Here is a 27,497-nt window from a genome sequence, read left to right on the forward strand (position 1 = left end):
CCCCCGCCCCCCCAGCGCCGGGCAGAGAACCCAGGAGTCCTGGATCCCCCCCGCTCTAACCGCCAGCCCCCGCCCCCCCAGAGCCGGGCAGAGAACCCAGGAGTCCTGGATCCCCCCCGCTCTAACCGCCAGACCCCGCTCCCCCCCAGAGCCGGGCAGAGAACCCAGGAGTCCTGGATCCCCCCCACTCTGACCGCCAGACCCCGCTCCCCCAGAGCTGGGCAGAGAACTCAGGAGTCCTGGATCCCCCCCGCTCTAACCGCCAGCCCCCGCCCCCCCAGAGCTGGGCAGAGAACCCAGGAGTCCTGGATCCCCCCGCTCTGACCGCCAGCCCCCGCCCCCCCAGCGCCGGGCAGAGAACCCAGGAGTCCTGGATCCCCCCCGCTCTAACCACCAGACCCCACTCCCCCCCAGCGCCGGGCAGAGAACCCAGGAGTCCTGGATCCCCCCGCTCTGACCGCCAGCCCCCGCCCCCCCAGAGCCGGGCAGAGAACCCAGGAGTCCTGGATCCCCCCCGCTCTAACCGCCAGACCCCGCTCCCCCCCAGAGCCGGGCAGAGAACCCAGGAGTCCTGGATCTCCCCCACTCTGACTGCCAGACCCCACTCCCCCAGAGCTGGGCAGAGAACCCAGGAGTCCTGGATCCCCCCCGCTCTAACCACCAGACCCCACTCCCCCCCCCGAGCCGGGCAGAGAACCCAGGAGTCCTGGATCCCCCCCGCTCTGACCGCCAGCCCCCGCCCCCCCAGAGCCGGGCAGAGAACCCAGGAGTCCTGGATCCCCCCCGCTCTGACCGCCAGCCCCCGCCCCCCCCGAGCCGGGCAGAGAACCCAGGAGTCCTGGATCCCCCCCGCTCTGACCGCCAGACCCCGCTCCCCCAGAGCCGGGCAGAGAACTCAGGAGTCCTGGATCCCCCCCGCTCTAACCGCCAGCCCCCGCCCCCCCAGAGCTGGGCAGAGAACCCAGGAGTCCTGGATCCCCCCCGCTCTGACCGCCAGCCCCCGCCCTCCCAGCGCCGGGCAGAGAACCCAGGAGTCCTGGATCCCCCCCGCTCTAACCGCCAGACCCCGCTCCCCCCCAGAGCCGGGCAGAGAACCCAGGAGTCCTGGATCCCCCCCACTCTGACTGCCAGACCCCGCTCTCCCAGAGCTGGGCAGAGAACCTAGGAGTCCTGGATCCCCCCCGCTCTAATCACCAGACCCCACTCCCCCCCCGAGCCGGGCAGAGAACCCAGGAGTCCTGGATCCCCCCCGCTCTGACCGCCAGCCCCCGCTCCCCCAGAGCCGGGCAGAGAACCCAGGAGTCCTGGATCCCCCCGCTCTGACCGCCAGCCCCCGCCCCCCCAGCGCCGGGCAGAGAACCCCGGCGTCCGGCTCACGTTGTGCAGTTTGTAGTAGAGGCCGCAGGCGTTGCAGACGGGCTCCCCGCCGGCATTGCGTCGCCACAGGGTGGTGGTGCTCGTCTGGCAGTTGCTGCACTGGGTGCCCGCTCGTTTGCTGACGATCTGGGGGAGAGACGAGTCTGGCACCCGCGCCCAGGGCAAGGAGGGGTGTCACGGGAGGGGAAGGGGGCGTCGGGGGAGGCTGGGTCCGAGGGGGGGTCTCATGGGAGGGGAAGGGGGTGTCGGGGAGGCTGGGGCAGTCTCATGGGAGGGGAAGGGGGTGTCGGGGGAGGCTGGGTCGGAGGGGGGGGTCTCATGGGAGGGGAAGGGGGTGTCGGGGGAGGCTGGGTTGGACGGGGGGTCTCATGGGAGGGGAAGGGGGTGTCGGGGGAGGCTGGGTCGGAGGGGGGGTCTCATGGGAGGGGAAGGGGGTGTCGGGGGAGGCTGGGTCGGAGGGGGGTCTCATGGGAGGGGAAGGGGGTGTCGGGGGAGGCTGGGTTGGACGGGGGGTCTCATGGGAGGGGAAGGGGGTGTCGGGGTAGGCTGGGGCAGTCTCATGGGAGGGGAAGGGGGTGTCGGGGTAGGCTGGGTCGGACGGGGGGTCTCATGGGAGGGGAAGGGGGTGTCGGGGGAGGCTGGGTTGGACGGGGGGTCTCATGGGAGGGGAAGGGGGTGTCGGGGGAGGCTGGGGCAGTCTCATGGGAGGGGAAGGGGGTGTCGGGGGAGGCTGGGTCGGACGGGGGGTCTCATGGGAGGGGAAGGGGGTGTCGGGGTAGGCTGGGGCAGTCTCATGGGAGGGGAAGGGGGTGTCGGGGTAGGCTGGGTTGGACGGGGGGTCTCATGGGAGGGGAAGGGGGTGTCGGGGTAGGCTGGGGCAGTCTCATGGGAGGGGAAGGGGGTGTCGGGGAGGCTGGGTCGGACGGGGGGTCTCATGGGAGGGGAAGGGGGTGTCGGGGGAGGCTGGGTCGGACGGGGGGTCTCATGGGAGGGGAAGGGGGTGTCGGGGGAGGCTGGGTCGGAGGGAAGTCTCATTGGAGGGGAAGGGGGTGTTGGGGAGGCTGGGGCAGTCTCATGGGAGGGGAAGGGGGTGTCGGGGGAGGCTGGGTCGGACGGGGGGTCTCACGGGAGGGGAAGGGGGCGTCGGGGGAGGCTGGGTCCGAGGGGGGGTGTCACGGGAGGGGAAGGGGGCGTCGGGGGAGGCTGGGTCGGACGGGGGGTCTCATGGGAGGGGAAGGGGGTGTCGGGAGAGGCTGGGTCGGAGGGGGGGTCTCATGGGAGGGGAAGGGGGTGTCGGGGAGGCTGGGGCAGTCTCATGGGAGGGGAAGGGGGTGTCGGGGGAGGCTGGGTCGGAGGGGGGGTGTCACGGGAGGGGAAGGGGGCGTCGGGGGAGGCTGGGTCGGACGGGGGGTCTCATGGGAGGGGAAGGGGGTGTCGGGGAGGCTGGGGCAGTCTCATGGGAGGGGAAGGGGGTGTCGGGGGAGGCTGGGTCGGAGGGGGGGGTCTCATGGGAGGGGAAGGGGGTGTCGGGGGAGGCTGGGTTGGACGGGGGGTCTCATGGGAGGGGAAGGGGGTGTCGGGGGAGGCTGGGTCAGACGGGGGGTCTCATGGGAGGGGAAGGGGGTGTCGGGGGAGGCTGGGGCAGTCTCATGGGAGGGGAAGGGGGTGTCGGGGGAGGCTGGGTCGGAGGGGGGGTCTCATGGGAGGGGAAGGGGGTGTCGGGGTAGGCTGGGTCGGATGGGGGGTCTCATGGGAGGGGAAGGGGGTGTCGGGGGAGGCTGGGTTGGACGGGGGGTCTCATGGGAGGGGAAGGGGGTGTCGGGGGAGGCTGGGGCAGTCTCATGGGAGGGGAAGGGGGTGTCGGGGGAGGCTGGGTCGGACGGGGGGGTCTCATGGGAGGGGAAGGGGGTGTCGGGGTAGGCTGGGTCGGACGGGGGGTCTCATGGGAGGGGAAGGGGGTGTCGGGGGAGGCTGGGTTGGACGGGGGGTCTCATGGGAGGGGAAGGGGGTGTCGGGGGAGGCTGGGGCAGTCTCATGGGAGGGGAAGGGGGTGTCGGGGGAGGCTGGGTCGGACGGGGGGTCTCATGGGAGGGGAAGGGGGTGTCGGGGGAGGCTGGGGCAGTCTCATGGGAGGGGAAGGGGGTGTCGGGGGAGGCTGGGTCGGACGGGGGGTCTCATGGGAGGGGAAGGGGGTGTCGGGGTAGGCTGGGGCAGTCTCATGGGAGGGGAAGGGGGTGTCGGGGTAGGCTGGGTCGGATGGGGGGTCTCATGGGAGGGGAAGGGGGTGTCGGGGGAGGCTGGGTTGGACGGGGGGTCTCATGGGAGGGGAAGGGGGTGTCGGGGTAGGCTGGGGCAGTCTCATGGGAGGGGAAGGGGGTGTCGGGGAGGCTGGGTCGGACGGGGGGTCTCATGGGAGGGGAAGGGGGTGTCGGGGGAGGCTGGGTCGGAGGGAAGTCTCATTGGAGGGGAAGGGGGTGTTGGGGAGGCTGGGGCAGTCTCATGGGAGGGGAAGGGGGTGTCGGGGGAGGCTGGGTCGGACGGGGGGTCTCACGGGAGGGGAAGGGGGTGTCGGGGAGGCTGGGGCAGTCTCACGGGAGGGGAAGGGGGCGTTGGGGGCGGCTGGGCCAGGGAGGTCTCACGGGAGCGGAAGGTGTCGGGGGAGGCTGGAGCGGGGGGCGTGTCATGGGAGCGGCAGGGGGTCCAGGGGGACCCCAGGGGAACGGGGGGCAAGTCCCCACTCACCAAGCGTTTCTTGGGCCGGATGAGGGGCCGGTTCTGCCCATTCATCTTGTGGTACAGCCCGCAGGCGTTACACAGGTAGTGCCCGGTGCCGTCCCGGCGCCACAGGGGCGTGGCCGTGGCCCCACAGTTCACACACTCCCGCGCCTCTGAGGGACGGGAGAGGGAAACTGAGTCAGCGATGGGGCCTCTCCCCGCAGGGGGCGCCGCCCCCCCCGCCCCCCCCAGCCCGAAGGAGGCTCTCACCGCACGGGGACAGCTGCAGCGGCCCCCTGAGTTTGGGGGAGTACCCAGCCATCAGGGGGCTCCCGCTGGGCTGGTAGAACCCGAGCTCCGGGGTCCCGGTGTAGGGGGCCCCGGCGGGGGACCCCAACGTCAGCAGCTCGGCAGTGGGGGGGCTCATTGGCTCCGTCTTCAGCATCTCCAGGAACTTGGGGCTGCCCTTGTCCTCGGGGGGCTGCTCCTTGGGTGAGGGGGGGCTGTAGGAAGAGGAGGAGGGGGGAGCCGGGTAGAGAGGGACCCCGGCCTGGGGCTTGCCGTAGGAGACGGGGGTCCAGCCGGCCGTGGCGTAGGGGTGCCCATCCACCCACTGCAGCCCGTTGAGGAGAGGGTACACCGGGCGCGCTGCAGGGGGTGGAAAAGGAGAGGAGGGGGGTTAGTGGGAGGGGAACCCACAGCGGCCACAGGGACACACAACCCGTCGCCATGGCGAGGCAGGGGCCACGGCAACCATGGGATGAGGCCGCAGGGAACCACGGCAGTGAATCCGGGGGGGGGGGGGGGGGGGCCATGGCAACGCAGGTGGGCACCATGGCGACCACAACAACCCCACACAATGGCATAGCAATGGCACTGTTGCCACGGCAACCAGGCAGGCCCCCCCCCCCCCAGGAGCCCTGGCAACACCACAGGCAGCCATGGCGGCAGTGCGAGTCTGCTGCTGGAAGCCACGGCAACCATGGTCCCATAGCAACCACAGCCCGTGGTAACGGTCGCCACGGCAACAGTGTGACTGTGGCATAGGGCCTTCTGTGGGCGGCCCCAGGCGATGCCCCCCAAGGAGCCCTGTGGGGTGGTGAAACGGGGGTGTGTGTGTGTCCCCAGCTGGGTTTCGGGGCGGGGGGTCCCAGGCCACGTAGCTCTGGCCACCCACCTGTCGGATTGCGGTAGGACTCCGGTGTCCGGGAGAAGTAGGTAGCGAGCGCGCCGGGGTCCCCGCCCTCGGCTCCGTGGAAGAAGACTGCAGATTCATCGGCCGGCGGCAGGACGGGGGGCTCCAGGAAATGGGGGGTCATCTCCTGCCCCCCCAGGGTGGCAAAATCCATCCCGGGCACAAGAGCTCCTGACCTAGATGGGGAATTTACATGGGGGACAAGACACAGGGTGTCAGGACTCCTGGGTCCTCTCCCTGGCTCTGGGAGGGAAGTGGGGTGTAGTGGTTAGAGCGAGGCGGCGGGGGGCCAGGACTCCGGGGTTCCATCCCTGTCGTGGGGAGGGGAGCGAGGTCTAGTGGTTAGAGAAGCAGCCAAAAGCAAAGCAAAGTCAGGGCTGTTTATGAGGAGGCAATGCCAGCCCGTGCTCCCCCAGCCCCGAGCCCCTGCAGGCACCAGACAACGCGGGGGGCCGGCTCCCCACCGTCCGTCTGCCCCCCATACCCACGATGACATGTTCCCGTGGAGCAGAATCCCGTTCTTGAGAGAGGCCACGTGCAAAAACGGCTGCTCACTAGCGTGCAAACGCAGCGATTCCACGTGCGAATTGGGCGGGACTGGGACAAGCCGGGGGGGATTTGCCCCCCGAGGCCGCTGGCTGGCCACGCTTCGCGAGTCAAACGGTTGATAAAGGGTTAACGGTTGGCATCTCAAGGGTAGGGCCGTGCACACACCAGCCAGGTCACCATTCTCAGCACCACCCGCCCGGTCCCCGGCTAGGGGCGGGCACTGAGAGACGCTGGGGGTGGGCGGGATGGGGGGGCCCCGGCGGGGAATGGACAGACTGGAGAATGGGCCCGAGGGGGCGTGAGGACAAGGACTGGGGAGGGGGAGGGAAACAGGCCAGGGAGGAGCGAGAGGTCCTGGGGCCACGAGGGGAAACGTGGGGCTTACGGGACTGAAAACTATGGGTCTGTCCCTCCCCCGACGTCTGAATCCACCCTTCCCTCCCTGCAGACCCCCCCCCTTCCTCCATCCCTCCATCCATCCCCCCTTCCTCCATGCCTGCATCCCCCCTCCATCTCCCCCACCCCATCCATCCCCCCATGCCCCTCCCTCCCCCATCCACACCCCTCCACAAATCCCTCCTGACACAGCCCTCCATCTCCCCCACCCCATCCATCCCCCCATGCCCCTCCCTCCCTCCCTCCCCCCTCCATCTCCCCCACCCCATCCATCCCCCCCATGCCCCTCCCTCCTTCCATCCCCCCTTCCATCCCCCCCATGCCCCTCCCTCCCTCCAAGAACCCTCTGTCTACCCATCCCCACCTTTCTGTCTCCAGCCAGCCAGGCAGGCCCTGGTGACCCCGCCCCTATATACCCCGTCCCTGGGCCCCCCTCTGGCCTAGGGGGGCCACCCCGGAAGATGCTGCCCTTGCCGCCCGCCCAATCTCTGCATCTCTCTGTCTCTATCTCTCTCCCCATCAGGTGCTCCAAGCCTCTCGTTCTGAGAACTGGGGCCTCCCGGCCCTATCCGCCCCCCCGATCTCGCACACAGCCCCCCCAACGTCCGCCAGAGACTCCCCCCACTCCCCTCCCTGACCCAGGGATTGAACCCAGGCATCCTGGCTGCCGGGTGTGTGGGGGGCGGGGGGGGGAGGGGAGGGTGGCACAGTGCAGAGGAAGTTGGCCCGGTCTCAAAGCTGATTTCAAAAGCTGCCCTTGCCTCATCCCCAACGCAGCAGAGATGGGGCAGATAACGCGGGGGGGGGGGAGGGGGAGCAGCGAACTAACCACCCACAGTGGAGGCGGGGCTGGGAGCCAGGACGCCTGGGTTCTCTCCCGGCTCTGGGAGGGGAGTGGGGTCTGGTGGGGCTAGAGCAGGGGGGCTGAGAGCCAGGACGCCTGGGTTCTCTCCCGGCTCTGGGAGGGGAGTGGGGTCTGGTGGGGTTAGAGCAGGGGGGCTGAGAGCCAGGACGCCTGGGTTCTCTCCCCGGCTCTGTGTACAGGTTGGTCGGGGTGTGTATAATCCCCACACCCACTCTGTGCCCTGTTGTGTCCTTCTCATGTTGTGAATTTTGTTGCTTTTTTAATCTTATGTCCATTGGTAAGTCACAATTCAACCCAGCCCTGCTCCCAACCCACAAACACGCACCCACCCGGGACACGCACTCAGCACACCCACATCGCACAAATGTACACCCCTCGCCAATACTCAGACCTCTCCATGGTGCCACCCCACCACAATCGAGACACACACACAAACCACTGCCCTGAAACAGCACACAATCCCAGACCACAAGGACACACACACAGCAGGACTCAGGCCCTCCAGTAGGGGGCAGCAGGGATGGACACACACACAGACAACACACACACACACACACACGCACATTACAAAGACAGGCAAAGAAATCCAGCCCAAAGTGCAGAGAAAGCACAACTCCCTCCGCGACACACAAGCCCCCCAACACACACACAAAAGCACTCCAAAATACCACACCTTGGAAAAACACACCAACACCCCAAAAAGCCAACACTCAGCATCCCCAGAACAACAGACTCACACGTCCGACACCACACGCAGGGAAATACTTCCCCAAAAAGCCCCCCACAGCCACAGCACGCTGCTAACCCACGGATACAACACACACAGATAAGAGATACACACCCACCAAACAACCACCCTCAGGAAAACACAACAGCCCACCCAGACATGCCAATTCAACACAAACAACACACCAAAACTATCGCCTGCCCTATGAAACACACCGCACAGGCAGTCCCAAACAGCGCACACACACCCCACCACCACAGCCCAAACCACACAAAGACACGCAGCGTAAACAACACACACAAAAAGCTACAACCCAAACACACAGACACACACCCTCAACGCTACAGAAACACAGCCCAGACCCACACAAAGAGAAACAACCCAAAGAGAGACACTCTCACCACCACCACCAAGTCACACAACCCAAACACAGACACACCACCACAACCCAAAGACAGACAAAGACACAACCCAAATACACCCACCCACCACACTACAAAAACACAGCCCACACCCACACAAAAAGAGACACAACCGAAAGACATACTACCCAAACACACACACCACCACATCCCAGAGACACAACCCAAGGGGACACCCCCTCACCACCACCACGAAGACAAACAACCCAAACACCACCACAACCCAAAGACAAACACCCTGAACACTACAAAACACAACCCAGACACACACACAACCCAAGGGGAGACACCCTCAATACCACCGCAAAGACAAACAACCCAAACACACACCTCCCAAAGACAGACACACAACCCAAGGAGACACACCCTCAGCACCAGCACAAAGCCAAACGAGCCAAACGCAGATGCACACCACCACAACCCCACCACCGCCCCCCATCACAGACACACTCCAAACACCCCCCAGTGCCCTGCGCGCCCCCCATCACCCCCACTTCCATCTCCTTGAACCATATTCACATCCAGCTCCAGCATCGCAGGATCTGCGCGTTGTGTGGGTGTGTACCAGGCCGGAGGGGGAGAGGAAATAGGACGTGTGGGGCCCAACGATTGTACAGCCGTTATCGGGGTTAGGGCCTCAGATAAGGAATAGCCGGGAGATAAAAATTATCTCCCTTGCCTTGACGGGCGGATCACACGGCAGTGACAGATTTGCCCCTACACAGCTCAGTGGGTAGAACAAGGTGTATTGTAACCCCCGCACCCCCCCACAGCCAAGGGCGACACTCCCACCCCCACATTTACCTCGCAAAGGCTTCAAAAGAACCCAGGCGTCCCGGAGGCTGAGAGAAGAGAACAGAAGGTAAATTTCTGATCCCCTGGGATATCAAATTCTCCCTTTTATTGCACCCTCACTCAGTACTCAGAGGAGGGAGGGCTGGTGGGTTGGGGGGGGGCGCTAGCAACCAGGACTCCTGGGTTCTCTCCCTGGCTCTGGGAGGGCAGTGGGGCCTGGTGGTTAGAGCAGGGGGGCTGAGAGCCGGGACTCCTGGGTTCTCTCCGCAGCTCTGGGAGGGTAGTGGGGTCTAGTGGTTAGATGGGGGGGGCTGGGAGCCAGGACTCCTGGGTTCTCTCCCCAGCTCTGGGAGGGAAGTGGGGTCTAGTGGTTGGGGGGCGGGGCTGGGAGCCTGGACTCCTGGGTTCTCTCCCTGGTTCCAGGAGCGGAGTAGAATATTCATTACCGAACCAGGTTTTTAAACAGCTGGATGTGGGGGGGCTGGAAAAGTATCTCTAGATGGGGGGTGTCTCCCCCTCCCTGACCCTGACGCCCACACACGGGACTGGACATCTCCAGACAATTGACCATTCTGCCGGTCAATGGGAGATGGAAATTCCCACCCCCGGATCCCCGGACGACCAGCGGGAACTCAAATGGGGGGTGGAAATCAGTCGGGGAGGGAAACCCCGACATTAACCTGGAAGGGACCTGCTGGGACCTGCCAGTCTTCTCACCTCTTTTTCTCGTGCAATCCATCCGCCCCCACCCATCATCCATCCATCTGCCCCACGCCCCCACCCACCTCTGTCTGCCCCCCACCCTTCCCCTCACCCCTCCATCCCGCTCATACCCCTCCACCCATCCCCCAAACCCCTCCATCCACCCTATCCCCCCTCCCACCCACACACCATCCCTCCCCCAACCCCTCCATCCCCCCATCCCTTCCCCAAACCCCTCCACCCATCCCCCAAACCCCTCTATCCACCCTATCCCCCCTCCCACCCACACACCATCCCTCCCCCAACCCCTCCATCCCCCTATCCCTTCCCCAAACCCCTCCACCCATCCCCCAAACCCCTCCATCCACCCTATCCCCCCTCCCACCCACACACCATCCCTCCCCCCAACCCCTCCATCCCCCCATCCCTTCCCCAAACCCCTCCATCCCACTCACACCCCTCCACCCAACCCCCAAACCCCTCCATCCACTCTATCCCCCCTCCCACCCACACACCATCCCTCCCCCAACCCCTCCATCCCCCCATCCCTTCCCCAAACCCCTCCATCCCACTCACACCCCTCCACCCATCCCCCAAACCCCTCCATCCACCTATTGTCCTCATCCCTCCATCCATCCCCTTCCCCCCCACCCCTCCATCCCACTCACACCCCTCCATCTACCCCATCCCCCCAAATCCCCCCTCCCTATCCTTCCCCCCACCCCATCCTCCCCACTAAACCCCTCCATCCACCCATCCCTCCACACCCTGCCCTCCATCCATCCCCCCAATACGCACCCCTCTCTCTCTCCCGGTCCATCCCAAAGCACACCCACTCCCTCTCCATCCCCATCCCCTCACCCTGCCCCTCGATCCCCAATGCTCCATTGCTGGGCCACGGACAACCCAGCTGTGCGGACGGGACACCGGTCCCTCCACTCTGGCCCTTTACTCGGTTCCTTCTCTCCCCTTCCAGCCTTGCCCCGTTCCTGGTTTGGCTCCTGAGCGACCGACGACCTCCCCAGCCCACCGTGCCCACTGCCCCCTGGTACCCCTGTGCCAGGCCACCGTTCCCAATGCCCCCTGGTACCACCGCGACAGCCCTCCATGCCCACTGCCCCCTGGTACCCCCGTGCCAGCCCACTGTTTGCACCGCCCGCGCACCACCCCATCCGTCCCGATTCGTTCTGTCCATCGGTCTCTCTTCACAACTGCCCCAAACCGGACACCGCCTGTCCCCGCTGGCCTCGGATTGACACTCACCTACAGCTGGGCAAAAAAAATTTTTGGGGGGAGGCCCCCATGCAGTGCCAGGTGGACCAGTGGCGAATTTCGAGGGGGGCGGTTTCAAGCGCAGCGAGCTCCCCCAGATCTACCCGGCCGCGGGATGGCCCCAACTTGCTGGTGGCTCCGAGAGACAGACGGAAAGAAGGAGTGTGGTGGGGGGGGTAGAGACGCTAAAAATGACACAGCAGCCCAGGCGGGTGAGGTCCCGCCTTCTGAGACGGGACGGGCTCTTGTGGGGCACAGAGAGGGGAGGGGGAGAACAGCTGGGGGGCTCTTGCCCCCCACCTTGGAGAACTCAATTACCCCCAATGTACGGCGGAGAGAGAGAGAGAAAACTAGCCCCCCCAAACTCTCTCTAGTGTAGAAGAAGATGGGTCTAGTGGTTGGGGGGCGGGGGGCTGGGAGCCAGAACTCCTGGGTTCTCTGGGGGGAGACTAGGGTCTAGTGGGGGGGTGGGGCTGGGAGGCAGGATGCCTGGGTTCTCTCCCTGGCTCAGTGGGAGGAGGCAGGTAAACACTGAAGGGGGGGCTGGGAGTTTTGGGGTCTTGGTGTGATACCCCCCCACTCATCTGGGGGAGGGGAGGCAGCGGTGGATACATGGAGAGGTGGCAACTGGTCTATCATCACTCAGCATCCCTAGAGATTTCACACGCAGGGGCAGATTGCAGCTGGCACCTCCTAGAGGGGACAGGCCCCAGGCCCCGTTTCCCGCCCCCCTCAGTCAGCCCCCGCCCAGGGACCGGATGGGAGCCGGCGCCCCCTAGAGGGGACAGGCCCTGTGCCCCATTCCCCACCCCCCTGAGCCAGCCAGTCCCTGCCCTGGGGCCGGGTGGGAGCCTGCGCCCCCCAGAGGGGACAGGCCCCAGACCCCATTCCCTGCCCCACTAACCGCTCAGCCAGTTTGGGGCCTGGGGAGGTTATGGCAGCAGGCCTGGAAGTCCCCGATAAGCCCTTATCTGATGCCAGGCTCAGGAGCTGGCGGTTGGCGGATTCTCGGTGATGGGGCTTGGAACAACCCATGCCACGGGGCTGGGGCGGGCAGGGCAGGGGGGCAGCTTGGGAATAACAGACGTGGGTGGGGGAGACGCCCCCGGGCCCCCCGCTGCTTCTGGGGTGGGAGGGCCGCAGAGTCTTCCTGGCCTCTGCTAGTGTCCCAGAGCCGGGGAGAGAACCCAGGAGTCCTGGCTCCTAGCCCCCATGCTCTAACTCACTAGACCCCACTCCCCTCCCAGAGCTGGGGAGAGAACCCAGGAGTCCTAGCTCCCAGCGCCTCCCCCCCGCTCTAACCACTAGACCCCACTCCCCTTCCAGACTCAGGGAGAGAACCCAGGAGTCCTGCTCCCAGCCCCCCGTGCTCTAACCCACTAGACCCCCACTGCGGCTGTAGATGGGGGTGTCCCCGAGACACTGGCTGACAGAAACTGATGCAGATTCTCTGTCAGGACTGGCTCAGATGAACCCCTGGCCCCGCGCACAGGCTGGCGGTGGGGGCGGGTGAGTCTCACCCAGACTTCAGGGGAAGCCAGCGACCAATTCTCCGAAAAACACCCGCTTATCTCCCAGGGCCAGATAAAGGGGAAGGAGCTGAGCAAGAGAGAGAGAGAGAGAGATGAGCCCAAACCCAGCGCCGCGGTGCCCCTCACTCCCGACCCGCAGCCCCAGCCCTCCCCACCCTCCAACACAGCCCTGCCGGTGCCCCTCACTCCTGACCCGCAGCCCCTGCTAGCCCAGCCCTGGGCTCCCCACAGCCCCGCCGGTGCCCCTCACGCCCAACCCGCAGCCCCTGCTAGCCCAGCCCTGGGACAGCTCCCTCAGCACTATCAAGCAGAGATCAGTGTCATTGGGCTAGTAAATACAGTAGGACCTACATTAAGCACAGCAGGTTCATAACATAAGGCTTGTTGTAATAAGATTGTAATGGTCAAGGCTGGGGCGGGGGACCCTGACACCCCCTGCTGGAGAGGAGAAGCCCTGCTGTGTGCGTGTGCGTCCGTCCCTGCTGCAGGGGATGGGCCCTGCTCTGGGCGTAAACAGCAGGGCCCTCTTTGAAAACTCTGCTGTGTGTCATGCTCCCTATACTGCTACCCAGCAGCAGAGAGTCTCCGTCCACTCACCCTCTTTCCCCGAGGTGGAGCTCAGCTCGTGGGTGAGTCTAATCTTGTCCCTGGCCGAGCTGGCGAAGCTCTCACGCTCACCGTCCCGGTGTGTCTCCACCCACGCATCAGGCAACAATTGCCAGATACCGTGGCCAGTCCTTTCCGAATTTCCTGGGGACATTCTGGGCACCAACGGGCAGGAGTCTGTGGATCTGGGGAGGGGGAGGAAATTAGAAAATGGAGGGGATACATGGGGAGCCCCCGCCTGGCATCCGGTTAGCACGGCCACCGTTTTAGCACCTCGGCCATTGAGTGGAGATCAAAGAGCCCACAGGTGGGGGATGAGAAACTGACACCTTCTTCAGGCCAGCTCCCCGAGGGAGCGTAACCGGGGGACCCCTTGAATGAATGACCTCTCAGAGAAGGGTGGTGAAAATGGGGGGCACACAGAGTTCCTGGCATGGGGGGGCAGAATGGGGGACCCTGCTCTGGGGAGACTGGGGGGCACCCAGAGCCCCTGGCATGGAGGAAATTAGGGGACACAGAGGGAGTCTGTGCATAAGAGGGGTTCGGGGGGATGGAGGGGGGCACAGAGCCCCTGGGAGTGCAATGAACTTGCCACAAACCATGGGACTGGCTAGAAAAGCCCCTTAGACCACCAAGGCTGACCTCCTATATAGCCCAGGCTGGTGAATTTCACCGAGTGTCCCCTGCGCTGAGCCCACTGACTTGGCTAAAGCCCCTTCTGTAAAGGGATCTGGCCCGGACCTGACCCCATGGGAGTCTGGGAATCCACCATGTCCTCAGGCGGTTTGTTCCGAGGGCTCATCACCCATGCTGGGAAAAGTCAGGGCTGCATTTCCAGCTGGGCTGCGTCTGGCTTTAACCCCCAGCTGCGGGTTCTTATTCTATCTTTTGCTGAGAGAGTAACGAGCTGAGCTCGTTAGCGCCCAGGAGTCTCTCCCTGCAAAGGTATTTTATCCATCAGAACCAAGCCAGCCTTCGATTGGTCAGGGTGTGGGCAGCGCCCGAGTGGCCCTGATTGTGGGCGGGGTCTGGGCAGCACCTGGCATGACAAGACCCCGATCTCAAAATCAAAGTTTACTGCGGGAACCTTAAACTATCTGGCATGTCCTCATTTCTTTTTTAAAACTTAAACAAGGTTTTTGCCTGGTCTTTCCTGAGTTGTTTTATTTGCTTATTGATAGGGAAAAAATTCTGCAGCTTACCGAGCTCTGCAAGGGTCTAAGATAGGAAGAGTGAGAGAGAAAGAAAGAAAGATTCTGCTAGAGGGAGCAAAGGGTGCACTAAAGGACGACACAGAAAGAATCGACAATGATTGAAAGATCACACAAAAGGAGGAGTATCCACCCTCCACCTCGCTCTTTTTCTGGGCATCTCGGCTTCCCTGACTCCATCCGTTCTTGGCTCTCCTCCCGCCTCCCCGGGGCTCGGTCGTTCTCTTCTCCATCTGCACCTTCTCCTCGCAAACCCGGGTCTAACTCCTGCCTCCACTCCCAGATCGACCTCACCAAGCAAAAATCCGGCCATCTCCTGGCTATCTAACCAGCTCCTCACCCCAGCTTGCCTGTCACGGTCGACGCGGGCCTTCCTCTCACGTGCGGACTCCGTGGAAGTCTTGAGGATGCCGCCCGACGTCCTCAAGATCCAGCTTTTCCTCTCTATCCTCGCCCCACCGCATCGTCCGTGCGATCTTGCCCGGCTCGTCCCTGCCTGGAATGGGCGGGGGGCCCGAAATCCTCCTCCAAGCCCATTTCTCTGACCACATTCCCCTAAGAAGAGAAGAACGGCCACGCCGGGTCAGTCCAATCGCTGCTGACAGCGGCCAATGCCAGGTGCTTCAGAGGGAATGAACCGTGATCCACCCCGTCACCCAGTGCCAGCTACTGGCAATCAGAGGTTTAGGGACACCCAGACCATGGGAAGGCAGCCCTAGCCATCCTGGCTAACAGCCACTGATGGACCGATCAGCCATGAACTTATCTAACGCGTTTTCGAACCCTTGCAGCCCTCCACTGACACCCCCTTCTCTGGCACATCAGACATAAGCCATTTGGACAATGAGAAGGAGGTTTTTTTAACCACATGAGGAACAATAAGGATCCTGAGAACAGTCCAGTCCTTGATGGAAATGGTAAACTTACCAATACTAGCACAGAACAGGCAGACGCGGTCAATAAATATTTCTGTTCTGCGTAACAAAAACAGACATTGAAGGCTCATCGGACGAGTGATGACAACACTGTTTCCATTCCACTAGTGTCTCTGGAGAATGTTACACAGACACTACTAAAAATCAAACATTTTTAAATCATGTGGCCCAGAGAACTTCAATCCAAGAGTTTTACAAGAGCTGGCCGAGGAGCTGGGTGTACTGTTACTGTTGCTTTGGAGCACTGGGGAAGGTCCAGAAGACTATAATAAATCAATGTGCCAATTTTTTAAAAGAGGGTGAATGGGATGATCTGCGTAATTATAGGCCTGTCAGCCTGACATCCATCCTGGGCAAGAGAACAGAGAGGCGGATACAGGACTCAATCAATGAAGAATTAAAAGAGAGTGATGTAATTAATGCCAATCAACAGGGGTTTACGGAAAATAGATCCGGTCAAACTAACTTGATATCTTTTTTTAACGAGATTACACGTTTGGTTGCTAAAGGTGACAGCGCTCATGTAACAGGCAGACTTCGCCGAGGCGTTTGACCTGGTCGCGCATAACACGGATTAAAAATTCACACAATGTAACATTAACACAACCCACATTAAATGGCTTAAAAACCAGCTAACTGATAGATCTCAGAATGTAGCTGTAAATGGGGAATGATCCTCGAGTGGGTCTGTTTCCAGTGGGGTCCCCTGGAATCAGTTCTCGGCCAGGCATGTTGATAATGCCCTAGAAGAAAATATAAAATCATCCCTGATAAAGTTTGCAGATGGCTCAAAAAATGGTGGGTAAATTCTGCAGGGGGGCAGGTCAGAGCCACCGAGCCACCAGGAGTGCCTGGGAATCCGGGAATAAGCTAACAATGTGTGGTTTCGTATACGGCTAAATGTGAACGTGTCCACATAGGAACAAGAACGCCGGCCGTGCGAAGGGTGGGGGCTCTGTCCTGTGAAGCAGCGACTCTTCGGAGCAAGGAATCTAGGACCGTATAAGGTCTCTGGCAGCCGATCTAGCACCGTCGCTACCCGGAGCTCCACTCCTGCCCCTGCCCTCGCCGGGCCCCCGACCCCAGCCTCCGCCGCCCGCGTCACCCCCCCAAGCGAGCATCTTTGGGCTCAGGTGCACTGACATCCACCCCGTTCTCCGCCTCCTCTGCCAAGACACCTCAGGGAAAACCTTGGCAAGGGGGAGGCTGCCAGGGCACGGAGCTGGCTGCAATAGGGACTTGTTGTTCCCTTGCAGTCCCTGTCTGGACCTGCCCTGGGTCCCTTGTCTCCAGCGGGAAGCTCTGCAGGGTGCAGGGACTGTCTTTTCGTTGTGGGTTTGTACGGCGCCTGGCACAGTGGGGTCCTGGGCTGTGGTTGGGGCACCTAGGAGGTACCGTAATACACCTAATAGACACTGTACAGGGCCCAGCGCGGTGGGTTTGTGGGCCATGGCTGGGGGACCTAGGAGGTACCGTAATACACCTAATAGACACTGTACGGCACCCGGCGCAATGGGCCATCGCCCAGATGAACGATGGAGTGAAAGAGGAGATCACGGAAAGCAGGACAGATGGGCAGGGGAAGGTGCTAATGAAAGAGGACGAGGGTGACAGGCGGAGAGCGAGACAGCGAAAGACAGGGGCTGACAGTGACCGAAGAGTGTGAGACATGTGCGAGAGGAAGGAAGAAGTGAAAGATGTGAAGAACGAAAGCGCGCGAGAGCAGGACAGGCCTAGAGAGCAGGAACGGAGGGAGACAAGGCCAGAGCAGGGGAGGAAAGTGAGGGCTCCGTGGCCAGCCAACCCTGTTCCCTCCACCCCCCAGGAACGCTAGCACAGCCCAGAGGCGGGCACATGGCGACAGAGATAACGCTATCTCCCGGCTCAGGCTGGACTGCTGTCACCCGGCTGTCTCTGCCGGGAGAACGGGGGAGAAAGGCAGAGCCGGAGACTGAACCCAGTTGTCCTGACTTCCAGCTCCCCCTCTAACCACTAGCCCCCCTCCCATCCCAGAGCTCAGAAGAGAACCCAGGAGTCCTGGCTCCCAACCCCCCAGTTCTAACTACCGGACCCCACTCCCCTCCCAGAGCCAGGGAGAGAACCCAGGAGTCCTGGCTCCCAGCCCCACTGCTTTAACTCACTAGCCCCCCTTCCCCTCTCAGAGCTGGGGAGAGAACCTAGGAGTCCTGGCTCCACACACAGAACCAGACTAGGGGGCAGGGCATTTCCAGGAAAGGGGCCAGGAGTCAGTTCACAGTAAACAAAAGCCATTTAATTACAAAACTCAGTGTCACCACAGAGTCCAGAGAGCACCAGGAACCAGAGGGGGAGATGCTGGGGGGACAGACAGACTGGGGGTCCCTATTACAGGGACTATATAGGGATCTGGGGCCAATCTTCACCCTTCACAGGGCTGATTCAGAGCCAGCGCCCCCTAGAGGGGACAGGCCCCATGTCCCATCTTCACCCTCGCATCACATAAGGGGCCACCCATTCGGGGTCCACCACAGATTCCTCCACGGGCCGCTCGAATGTGGAAGTCGCGCTGGTGCGGGGGTCCCTGCCGGGCCTTCCTGCCCCCACGCTGGGGAACGGGGAGCTCCGAGTGGTGGGCGGGCAGCGGGGGGGTGAAGAAATAGGGATGCAGCAATGCCTGGGAGGGGAAGAAAGGGTTAACCTGGTAACACCCCTGCCTCAGCGGCACAGCTGACTAATGGCAGAGTCTGGGTCGCCCTCTGGTGGCAGCTTGAGGTATTGCACTCCCCAACTCTAGCAGAGCGCCCCCTGCTGAGCCCCCTGCCCGCCTCCCACCCCTCGGCACCCCCTAGCACCCAGCTCTGAATGCCAGGGGAGATTAGGGATGGAGGGGAGTGGGGTGCAGTGGGTTGGAGCAAGGGGCGAAAAGGGCTGGGAGCCAGGGCTCCTGGGTTCTCTCCAGGCTCTGGGAGAGGAGTGGGGCTCCCTTACCTGGGCTGCCCTCACGCGCTCCCGGGAAGGGTAGACCAGGAAGCGCTTGAGGAGCTGCAGGGCCTGTGGGGGGGCGTCGGGCAGCACCTCCTCCAGCGGGATGGGCGGGTTGTCTTTGAACGAGATCTTGTTGTAGTCAGGCAGCTCCGTGATCTCCTGCCATGGGAGACGGGTGGTTAGAAAACCCAGGAGTCCTGGAGTCCCAGCCCCCACTGCTCTAACCACCAGCCCCCAGAGCCGGGGGGAGACCCCCCCGCCACTCACCGGCCAGACGCGCTGGCTGGGGGTGCCCAGCACCCGGAGCACGCAGCAGAGCTGTTCGATGTCGTTCTCCCCGGGGAAGAGGGGCGAATTGTTCAGCAGTTCGGCAAAAATGCAGCCCACAGCCCTGGAGCAGACACAGAAAAGGGGGAGCACGCCAGGGGTTGGGGGGGGGTATGGTACGCCAGGGTTGACTGAACCCTGTCCCCCAGGGTCCCCAGGGTCTGCAGGGCAACCCTCACCATCCCCAGTTACCGCTGTGCCGCAGAGTGGGTGGGGGAGATCATTTAGGGCTCAGACATGGCCCCTGCACCCCACATGAGAGACTCTGGGCCTTCAGGATAAAAAAAACAACAAGAGTTCCTGGGACTCCTGTCTGGGGAGAGAAGTGTCAAAACGCGACACCTGCCCGAAGAGCCGACTGCTCGCAGAAGTGCGAACTGCCTGAGTGTAACGGATACAGGGGCACTGCCTGAGTCTGCAGAGAGCCTGAGCTGGTTGCTCGCAGAAGTGCGAACCGCCCTGTCACGTCTCCACTGGGGGGTGTGGGAAGGAGACCCCCCCCCCATACACAGAGGGCTGTGTGGGGGCTGAGACCCCCTCTAGGGCCCCACTCTGTGGTCTGGCTCCCTTTAAAGAGGGTTGGGCAGTGTGATTATGTGGGGGGAGAGTGGCCAGGGGGCAGGGCAAACAGGGCATGGCTACGGCTGGATTAAGGAGGGAGGGCCCCTTGGCCATGTCCCTTAATTAAGTACGCAATCGAATCCAACTCCAGCAGAGATCTCTGTGTTCCTGACCCCCACATAAGCGGGGGGTGGGGATTCACACTAAAGAGGGGTGTCCAGCCATAGGGGGGCTCAAGCATGGAGGGGAGACTGGAGTAGGGGGCTTCTAATAAATGAGGGGCCGGGGAGCTCACCACAAATCCACCCCTTCGTCATACTTCCGGGCGCCATACAGGAGCTCCGGGGCACGGTACCACCTAATGGGGACACAGAGAGACGGTTACACACCTCCATACCAGCCACTAGCCTCTCCCGCTCTAACCCACTAGACCCCGCTCCTCTCCCAGAGCCAGGGAGAGAACCCAGGAGTCCTGGCTCCCAGCCCCCCTGCTCTAACCACTAGACCCCATCCCCATCCCGGAGCCAGGGAGAGAACCCAGGAGTCTTGGCTCCCAGCCCGGACACTCCCACTCACCTGGTGGCCACCTGGTGGCTGTAGAGCCGGCCTGCGTCACTGGAGAACACCCTGGCGAGGCCAAAATCTGCAATCTTCAGCTGCCCCGCAGAGCTGATGAGTAAATTGGCTGGTTTCAGATCCTGCTGGGAACAATGAGTGGGTTACAGGAGGGGGGATGGGAGTCAGGACTCCTGGGTTCCCTCCCCTGCTTGGGGAGGGGAGTGGTGTCTAGTGGTTAGAGCAGTGGGGGGCTGGGAGCCAGGATTCCTGGGTTCTCTTCCCGGCTCTGGGAGGGGAGTGGGGGCTATGAGTTAGAGTAGGGGGGGCTGGGAGCCAGGACTCCTGGGTTCTCTCCCTGGCTCGGGGATGGGAGTGGGGCCTGGTGGTTAGACCAGGGGGAGCTGGGGGGTGAGGGGTTGGACTCACCCGGTGCATGATATTATTGGCGTGGCAGAAGGCCACCCCCTGCAGCAGCATGAGCATGTAGCCTTTCACCTGGGCCTGCGTGAGGGGCTGCTGGGCGTTGCGGATCACCTCGGCCAGGTCCGACAGCATGTACTCGAACACCAGCACGAAGCCTGCGCCATGGGGGAACATGGCCTTCAGCTTCACCACCTGTGACGGGGAAGATGGGCAGAGCTGTGAGCCCAGCCAGCCTGATGTCCCGGCCATGCCAGATCTCAGCCATGAGCACATCGACCCCAGTATCCCGCCTTTGGTCCAAGCCATGGGCCCACCCATCCCAGTGTCTGCTGCCCCTAACCAGTTCAGTCCAGACAGACAAGTGGACACCCACCCATACCTCACTTCTTCTGCTTTCTTGGCAACTTAAATTACCAACTATCTCTCAGCAACAAGAAAGAAAGAAAGAAAACGTAATATAGAAGAAAGAAAAATAGAAAGAAAATGCAGAGAAAAGAATGAACCAAAGAGAAAAAAAAATGAGGGATGAAAAACAAAGACTGAGAAAAGGAACGTAATATAGAGAAAAGAGTGAAACGAGAAAGAAAAAGAGATCCAGAGAAAGGAATGAATGAAAAAAACAAACAGAGGATGAAAAAGAAAGAAAGGGAATATAATACAGAGAAAAGATAGATAGATCGATAGATTGATCGATCTTGGGGGAAAACTTGGTTAGTTTCTAACTGAATTTTTGCAGTTTTTCTCGCGGAAACAAACAAAAGAAAGAAAGAAACAAACAAACCTGACAAAATTTCATTTGGGTCACAATAAAACCTTTTGATGGTTCTCTCTCCCCACCCCACAGTGTTTTTTGGGGGGGTTGATGGAAACTTGAATTTTCAAACAGTTTTGGTGCCTTGAAAACTGCATTTTGGGGCAGTTTCACTCTTTGTTGATTTTGTTTTGCCCAGCTCTAGAAGCGAATGAACGAAAAGAGAGAAAGACCAAAAAAAGCAGCAGAGAAAACGAAAGAAAGAATACAGAGAAAGGAAAAAAGAAACAGGGGAACAAGAAAGAATGAACGAAGGCAGCAACCCAGAGACAGGAGGATAGGGGTAGCTGCAGGCCGGGTAGTGGAAGGGGATGTGGAGAAACAGACCCTGGGGTTTCTATTTCTGACCCCCAACACAGTGGCTTTGCCATCACAGAACCCCAGTGCTGTAGGGCTGGAAGGGACCCGAAGAGGTCACCTAGCCCAGACCCCACTAAACCCCAGTCCCCTCCCAGAGCCAAGGAGAGAACCCCAGGAGTCCTGGCTCCCTGCCCCCCACTCACATGCTGATTCTCCTCAATCTCCTGTAGTGCTTTGATCTCCCGCAGCGCCTGGTTCGGGATCCCGTCCTCCAGTCTCCGCAGAGCGACCTTCTTCAGCGCCACAGTCTCCCCCGACTGTGGAGCAGGGAAGCAGTGAGAACAGAACCCAAGAGTCCTAGCTCCCGCCATCCCCCCTGCCCCAACCACTAGATCCCACTCCCCCTCCCAGAGCCGGGGAGAGAACCCAGGCGTCCCGGCTCCCGCTCCCCCCCCGAGCCAGGGAGAGAACCCTGGTGTCCTAGCTCCTGCTCCCCCTGCCCCCAATCACTAGACCCCACTCCCCCTCCCAGAGCTGAGGAGAGAACCCTGGCAGCCTGGCCCCCAGCCCTGGTTGTGGGGATCAGATTGAGGGGGGACATTCTCACCTCTATGTTCTTGGCTTTGAAGACGATGCCGTGGGCTCCTTCCCCGATCCTGCCCAGGATGCTGTACTGATCCATGCTGGGCTGACTGGTTTGCACTGGGACCTGTGGGGGAGAGGAATTTACACCCTATTAGGAGCCCCCCCACCCCTGAAAGGGGCACTCGGCATTGTGGCATACCAAGGGTATGGGGGGGGGGGAAATTTGCCCTGTCCCATAATGCCCTGCTCCTCACCCCATATACTGAGGGAACCCCAATGCTGGGCACCCGCAGTGCACTGTGGGTTATGGGGGAGCCTCATCCCACAATGCACTGCTGCCTGTCTCAGGCCATACCCCCATTACTAAGGCACCCACAGTGCATTGTGGGATATCAGGGGGTGTCCTATTTCATAACCCACTGCTTCCTCACCCCATATCTGGGGGGGTACCCCCTTTCCCTTCCCACAATGCACTGCTCCAGGCAACCCCCTCCCCAATTTCTGGGGCACCTGCAGTGCATTGTGGGATACTGGGGGGGGTCCCTTTCCCTTCCCATAATGCACTGCTCCCTCTCAAGTTGTGGCCCCCATTTCTGGGGCACCGCAGTGCATTGTGGGATACTGGGGGGGCACCCTGTGTCATAATGCACGGCTTTCTTGCCCCATAGGACCGCCCCATCCCACAATGCACTGCTCCCTCCCTGCCTACCCCCAATTCCTGAGGCACCCCAGTAGAGGGGGAGCGCCCCTTCCCACAATGCACCGCGCCGCGCTCTCCCCCCACAGCCCCAGTACCTGGCGGGCGCCCCGGCAACCGGGGCCCAGTTGCCTAGCAACGCACCCGGAACTGCCCGAAGCCGGCATGGGCCCAGTCACATGACAAGGGGCTGGGAGCCCGGACTCCTGGGTTCCCTCCCCGGCGCTAGGGGGTTGGGACTCTCTGACCCATCCCCCCCGTCCATCTAGTGCCTGGCTCTGCCCCCAGCAGCCCCCTAACAGGGGAGCTCCCCACCCCTGGAGCCCCCATGCCCAGAACCCAGGAGTCCTGGCTGCCAGCCCCCACCCCGGCTTTAAAATGCCCAAATCCGCCGTCCCGGTTGGTGCCCCCTGGTGGGTCCCCCCCCTTCCCTAACTCCCTGCCCCAAAGGGTCCCGGTCTCCTCCACTGCACCCCACGCCCAGGCTTTCGGTGTGCAGACTCCTTGCCACCGCCCCCCTCCCCTGCCACGCGTCTGTCTGGGAGATCAGCCCTTCTGGGGGGCCCATTCCCCGCCTCAGGGGGCACGGGAGTGGGGGGCTCTTCTGCCCCAAAGCATCCGTGCCTGCCTTGACAGGAGCTAGTGGTTAGAGCAGGTTCTCCTGGGCTCTCTCCTCGGCTCCGGTGGTTAGAGCAGCGGGGGCTGGGAGCCCGGACCCCTGGGTTCTTTCCCCAGTTCTGGGAGGGGAGTAGGGTCTAGTGGGTTAGAGCAGGTGGGGCTGGGAGCCCGGACTCCTGGGTTCCGAGCCCATCTCTGAGAAGAGTGGGGACAGAGGTGCTGAAACAGCAGTTGCTGCTGTTTGGGGTGTCTCTGTCTGTGACCCTCCAGTGCCCCCCCCAACCCATAGGCTGCGGCCCACAGCTGCTTAGGACTGCTCAGGGGATTTTGAAATGGATCAGCCCTGGGGGTTCAGCAGGAAGCAGGAGCTGCCCCAAGAAAGGCATCTCAAGCTCCTTAAACCCAGGCACGCGTGGAGATGAATTTGCGGGGGGACCATGAGAGCGAAAGGGAGTGAGTGCAGTCGGGTGCTGACAGTACAAGGCAGGAGCAGAGGTTAACCCCCAGGATGGCAAGTAAGGCTGCTGCGATTCAGCCCTTGGTTCTGTGCCAGACACACCTCTTTCCGTGCCTCGGTTTCCCTCTCTCTGCAAGGGGGCATTTTGTCTGATCAGAGTGCAAACACTTAAAAGCAGGGACTGCCTGAATAGGTCCGTGACAGCCGGGGGGAGGGTCTCTCGCTCTGGCCATGCTGCCCTCTGTTGGAAGAGCTGAGGTCCAATCTCATACTCTCCTCAGTGCTGGATAGAATGATCAGCCATCTGGTTCAGCTCCCCTATACTGCTCCCCAAGAGGGGGATTCTCTGTTCATTTAACCAGAGAACCGCAGCTGAGGGAAGACAAACAGGGTCCCCCCCCCCACTGCACTACAATCACTAGACCCCACTCCCCCCCCAGAACCAGGAGAGAACCCAGGAGTCCTGGCTCCCAGCCCCCACTGCTCCACCCACCAAACTCCATTCCCCTGCATCACACCACCCCCCACTAGCAGGCAGATCATTAAACACTCTGACACACCAGCAAATCACTTTCTCTATTTTGCACCTGGAAAAAAAAAAGAAATCTGACACCTTTAAAAACATCTTTAAATACAAACACTCTAAAAGAGGTGAAAGTGGGCTCAGAACTGGGCATTTGGGGGGGGGGGGGGACAGAACCTTAATTGGGACAGGTTGGGGATATACACCAAGGTGGTGTTTCACAGCTGGATTGGGGGGGGACAGCAGAATTCACTGGTTATGAAAATGGAGATCACACCCCTTGGGGGGGGGGGGGGCGGAGGGGGAGCCAAGACAGCCCAAGGATGTACTGTTTTATGTCATATTTATTTCAAGAGACCCACGTGGCTTCATTCCAAGAGATGCCTCTTCCCAGCCCCCCATCTCAGGAGCAGGGATGCCGGGAAATCTCTAACACTGAGGCTCCCTGTCACTACAAGGTTCGGGGGGCTGCTGTAAGATAGGCACCCCCCAGTGCAGGGCTGGGAACACCCCATCTATAACCCTGCAGCCCCCCTAAGTTTCACCCCAGCTAAACAGGGTGATACAGCCATCTCGTGCCCTTTCAGGCATGTATTGAACTCTATTTTTAAGCTGGAAATAGGAGCACTTCCAAACAGAACGGGGGGGCGGGGGAGCTCCAAAAAGGAGGCTCCCCACTGAGAGCAGATGCCAACCCCCCAATGTATACTGTAGTAGCAAGGAAATATAGAACAATCCCCTGCCCCATAATCCCCAGCCCCCACGCCAAGCTCCCCTCCAAATATGCAAATTTAGAGAGGCTCCCAGCAAACCCCTCTCTCCTCCACAAGCCCATTCAGCATTGCCTCCTGGGGGAGAATCCAAGAACTGGAGGGACAAGTTGCTGGAATTGCATCCTGAGCACCGGCAAGGGGGAGGGGTGAATTAACTGCAGCTGCCACCCCCCCCCCCCCAAAAAATAGAGGGGACCCCCAAGTACAAAGAGCTTCATTGATATTGTCCGTAGCCCGGGTATCCTGGAGGCGCTGGGCTGTCCTTCAGGGGCAGCTGACTGGGGTCTTCACCGAAAGGGTTAGCTGGTGGGGGGAGAACAAAACTATTAGTGAGAAGGCAGAGATGCAGCCACCTCTGGTTGGGGCAGCTTGGGAACAGCCCCACACAGGGACAGCCTGACCAGTGCTGAAATACAGCCACCAAGGCTGGAGCCCCTTCATTGTGCTCTGCAGTCCCTGCTAGCCCAGCCCTCCCCCAGCGCTCCTCACTTCCAACCCGCAGCCCCCTGCCAGCCCAGCCATGGGCTCGCCCCAGCTCTGCCGGTGCACCTCACTCCCGACCCACAGCCCCTGCTAGCCCAGCCCCAGCCAATCCTTACAGTTCTGGAATTGCTGTGCCGTATATCTGGTGAGTAAGATTCCGACTCCTTCTATCAAGGCCAGTAAAATCCCTCCCATCATGGCTGAGCCGACCATGGCCAACGGGCCACCTGGGAAGAAGAAGAGGAGATGTATTAAAAAGAGATAGGGGCGCCTGGCAGGGGGCCGCTCTCCCCTAGCGGTCAGGGCCAAGCAGTGGAGGGGGGGGAGGGAGGGAGATACCAGCAGGGGCGCTGCACAGGACACTCACTGCGGGAGGCGAGCACGGCCCCTGTGAGGGCCCCACTGGTGATCGAGTTCCAGGGATCTTCCTTCCCCCTCATCTTCACCAGGCCGCAGTCGATGGTGGAGAAAAGGCCCCCCCAGACAGCAAAGCTACCTGGGGAAAGGAGGGAGTGGCGATTAGATAGATACACCTCGGCCCCCTCCTCGGCTGCTGGGATCCCCCCAGCCCAGGCTCCCCATGCCGCCCGCCTCCCCCACACAACATCCCCCCTCACCTCCAATCTGCGGCGCTCTGATGCGGATGGCACTGACGCTCCCTTTGAATCGGTGTCGGACGCCCTAGAAGGGAAAACAACAGAGGAAGAGTTGGGGTGAGATGCTGCATGGCTCCCCAGTTTTCCCCTCCCCCAATAGCGATCAGGGAGCCACCCCTCAGGCATGTGGCCCACCCCAGCCAGGAGGGCCCAGAGCCATCAGAAAGAAGGGAATCACATCAACAGACTCCAGAGCCTGGGTCCCGCTGATGACGGAGGGTGGGACTCACCACGGGGGCGTTCCGAAAGCCCTTGACGGCCTGGAAGACCCCCCCACCGATCATCCCCATGGTGAAGGCACCGCCGCAGTCGTCCACGATGCGCCATGGGCTGCCGGAAGAGAAGGGAGCTGGTTAACCAGGTTGGGAGACCTGACAAACAAACCTGGGAGAAACCCTACAAGCAGCCGGGGGGTGGGAACCCTACAGATCCCTGCCAACCCCACAAGAGTGACCCCAGGATAGCCCCCCTCCCCTCGGGACGGCCGACCCTACGGTAAATAATTCCTCCGCCCATGGACCAGTAGCAAGCCGGAGGGAAGAGACCCTACGATAACAATCCCCTCCTGCGGCCAACCCTACAACAACCACCCCCCCCAGCCAGCGCCAGCCTCGCCTCACGCACCCCATCCCCTCCCCCGCCACGCCACCAGCGAGAAGAGACCCTACAACAACAATTCCCCATGGACAGCAATGGGCCCTACAATAATAATCCCCCCCACCCGGGCAATACCACGTGGTACAAACACCCCTTCCATTCTTGTGTTCTTGGTATTTCCCAAGCCCCCTGCTATGGTGACTTGGTATCTCCCAGCCCATGGAGCCGATGAGAGGTGGGGGGCAGGCCCTTTTCTTCCGCCCTCCCCATTTCTCCCCCCAATGAACTCGCCCGCCCATAGACACCAAAGGGCAGGGACATACCAAGTGACCATGAATAGGGGTGTCAATGGGGCGATAGGCAAGTCCATTGCGGAGAGGGATCCCTCCCCCTCCACTGCTCCCCCAATAGACTCGCCCACCCTGAGACCACCCAATAGGCTGGGAGCTACCAAGGGACCAAACACGCGGGGGGGGGGGGGGCTCCGCTCTGGACCCGCCGGTCACCTCCCCCTCCTAATGTAGCGGCCCTCAGGCCCCTGCCACGGGGAAGAGACCAATTCCCCTCCCAGTGGGCTCGCCCGCCGGGCGGTACCAAGTGCCCCGCGCGGGGGGAGGCTGACCCCGGTCCCGGCCGCTCACCAGGGCTCCCGGGCATATTCCTCCATGGCTCCAAGCCGCGACCGCGCGGTCACGTGGGTGCGTGCACCGCTCCGCCCCCTTGTCCCGCCCCTAACGTAACGGTTGAGAGTCCCCCGCGGCCTCTTATTGGGCAGCTGGGATCACGTGCGTTTGTCCCCCTTTACGTCACAAAAAGGCGCCCGGAGGGGTCTCAGCTCTGATTGGTCAGTTGGAGTCACGTGGCG

General features: G+C 61.8%; 3 protein-coding genes and 1 long non-coding RNA gene across 11 annotated transcripts in view; 1 reads left to right on the forward strand and 3 right to left on the reverse strand.

The window, feature by feature from the left end:
* GATA1 (GATA binding protein 1) overlaps positions 1–13,167 on the reverse strand; it is a 26,280-nt gene extending 13,113 nt beyond the window's left edge. The window contains exons 1-7 of one of the 4 annotated variants that reach the window (XM_043534419.1): positions 11,007–11,353; positions 9,051–9,088; positions 5,270–5,463; positions 4,363–4,740; positions 4,120–4,265; positions 1,361–1,503; positions 1,138–1,161 (exon numbers count right to left, since the gene is read on the reverse strand). In XM_043534419.1, coding sequence (XP_043390354.1) covers positions 1,138–1,161; positions 1,361–1,503; positions 4,120–4,265; positions 4,363–4,740; positions 5,270–5,441 — 863 coding nt within the window. In that variant the 5' untranslated portion in view covers positions 5,442–5,463; positions 9,051–9,088; positions 11,007–11,353. Of the gene's footprint in view, positions 1–1,137; positions 1,162–1,360; positions 1,504–4,119; positions 4,266–4,362; positions 4,741–5,269; positions 5,464–8,765; positions 8,874–9,050; positions 9,089–11,006; positions 11,358–13,144 lie in introns of those variants that run through there. The other 3 variants (XM_043534420.1, XM_043534417.1, XM_043534418.1) reach the window with 3 other exon arrangements.
* Positions 8,971–15,931, forward strand: LOC122463609. The gene is made up of 2 exons (XR_006287151.1): positions 8,971–9,108; positions 14,335–15,931. It is a non-coding gene; the product is annotated as an uncharacterized LOC122463609 (long non-coding RNA).
* On the reverse strand, positions 14,699–24,289 carry CDK20 (cyclin dependent kinase 20). Of its 5 annotated transcripts, XM_037888597.2 has the most exons (10): positions 22,260–24,094; positions 21,851–21,952; positions 21,447–21,560; positions 20,136–20,324; positions 19,728–19,849; positions 19,447–19,509; positions 18,531–18,654; positions 18,267–18,422; positions 15,292–15,338; positions 14,788–14,919 (listed from the first exon to the last, which is right to left on the reverse strand). In XM_037888597.2, the coding sequence occupies exons 1-9, from the start codon at positions 22,383–22,385 to the stop codon at positions 15,321–15,323; spliced, it is 1,014 nt and encodes a 337-aa protein (XP_037744525.1). In that variant the 5' UTR covers positions 22,386–24,094; the 3' UTR covers positions 14,788–14,919; positions 15,292–15,320. The 5 variants fall into 5 exon arrangements, with proteins under 5 accessions (XP_043390339.1, XP_037744525.1, XP_037744524.1 ...); XM_043534404.1 differs by lacking the exon at positions 15,292–15,338 and having other exon boundaries at positions 14,699–14,919; positions 22,260–24,097; XM_037888596.2 differs by lacking the exons at positions 14,788–14,919; positions 15,292–15,338; positions 22,260–24,094 and adding exons at positions 17,550–17,952; positions 24,161–24,289.
* On the reverse strand, positions 24,163–27,437 carry TIMM17B (translocase of inner mitochondrial membrane 17B). The gene is made up of 6 exons (XM_007069793.4): positions 27,274–27,437; positions 26,266–26,365; positions 25,997–26,060; positions 25,747–25,875; positions 25,496–25,606; positions 24,163–25,199 (listed from the first exon to the last, which is right to left on the reverse strand). Exons 1-6 carry the CDS (start codon positions 27,297–27,299, stop codon positions 25,111–25,113), a joined length of 519 nt encoding a protein of 172 aa, XP_007069855.1. The 5' UTR covers positions 27,300–27,437; the 3' UTR covers positions 24,163–25,110.
* Between the last annotated feature and the right edge of the window lie 60 nt (positions 27,438–27,497).

The sequence above is a fragment of the Chelonia mydas genome, chromosome 23 (assembly GCF_015237465.2).
Source record: "Chelonia mydas isolate rCheMyd1 chromosome 23, rCheMyd1.pri.v2, whole genome shotgun sequence".
Lineage (NCBI taxonomy): Eukaryota > Metazoa > Chordata > Testudines > Cheloniidae > Chelonia > Chelonia mydas.

Bases quoted from the DNA above. Each gene is read 5' to 3' on its own strand.
- CDK20 (XM_037888596.2), bottom strand. From the start codon at position 24,277: ATGCCCAGTTCTGAGCCCACTTTCACCTCTTTTAGAGTGTTTGTATTT. The intron at 20,325-21,446 runs GTGAGTGGGGGG...TCCCCGTCACAG, and splicing joins AGATTGAGGAGAATCAGCAT to GTGGTGAAGCTGAAGGCCAT. The intron at 19,850-20,135 runs GTGAGTCCAACC...TGTTCCCAGCAG, and splicing joins CCAATAATATCATGCACCGG to GATCTGAAACCAGCCAATTT.
- TIMM17B (XM_007069793.4), bottom strand. From the start codon at position 27,299: ATGGAGGAATATGCCCGGGAGCCCTG. The intron at 26,061-26,265 runs GTGAGTCCCACC...TTTCCCTTCTAG, and splicing joins GCTTTCGGAACGCCCCCGTG to GGCGTCCGACACCGATTCAA. The intron at 25,607-25,746 runs GTGAGTGTCCTG...TCTTCTTCCCAG, and splicing joins GGCCGTGCTCGCCTCCCGCA to GTGGCCCGTTGGCCATGGTC.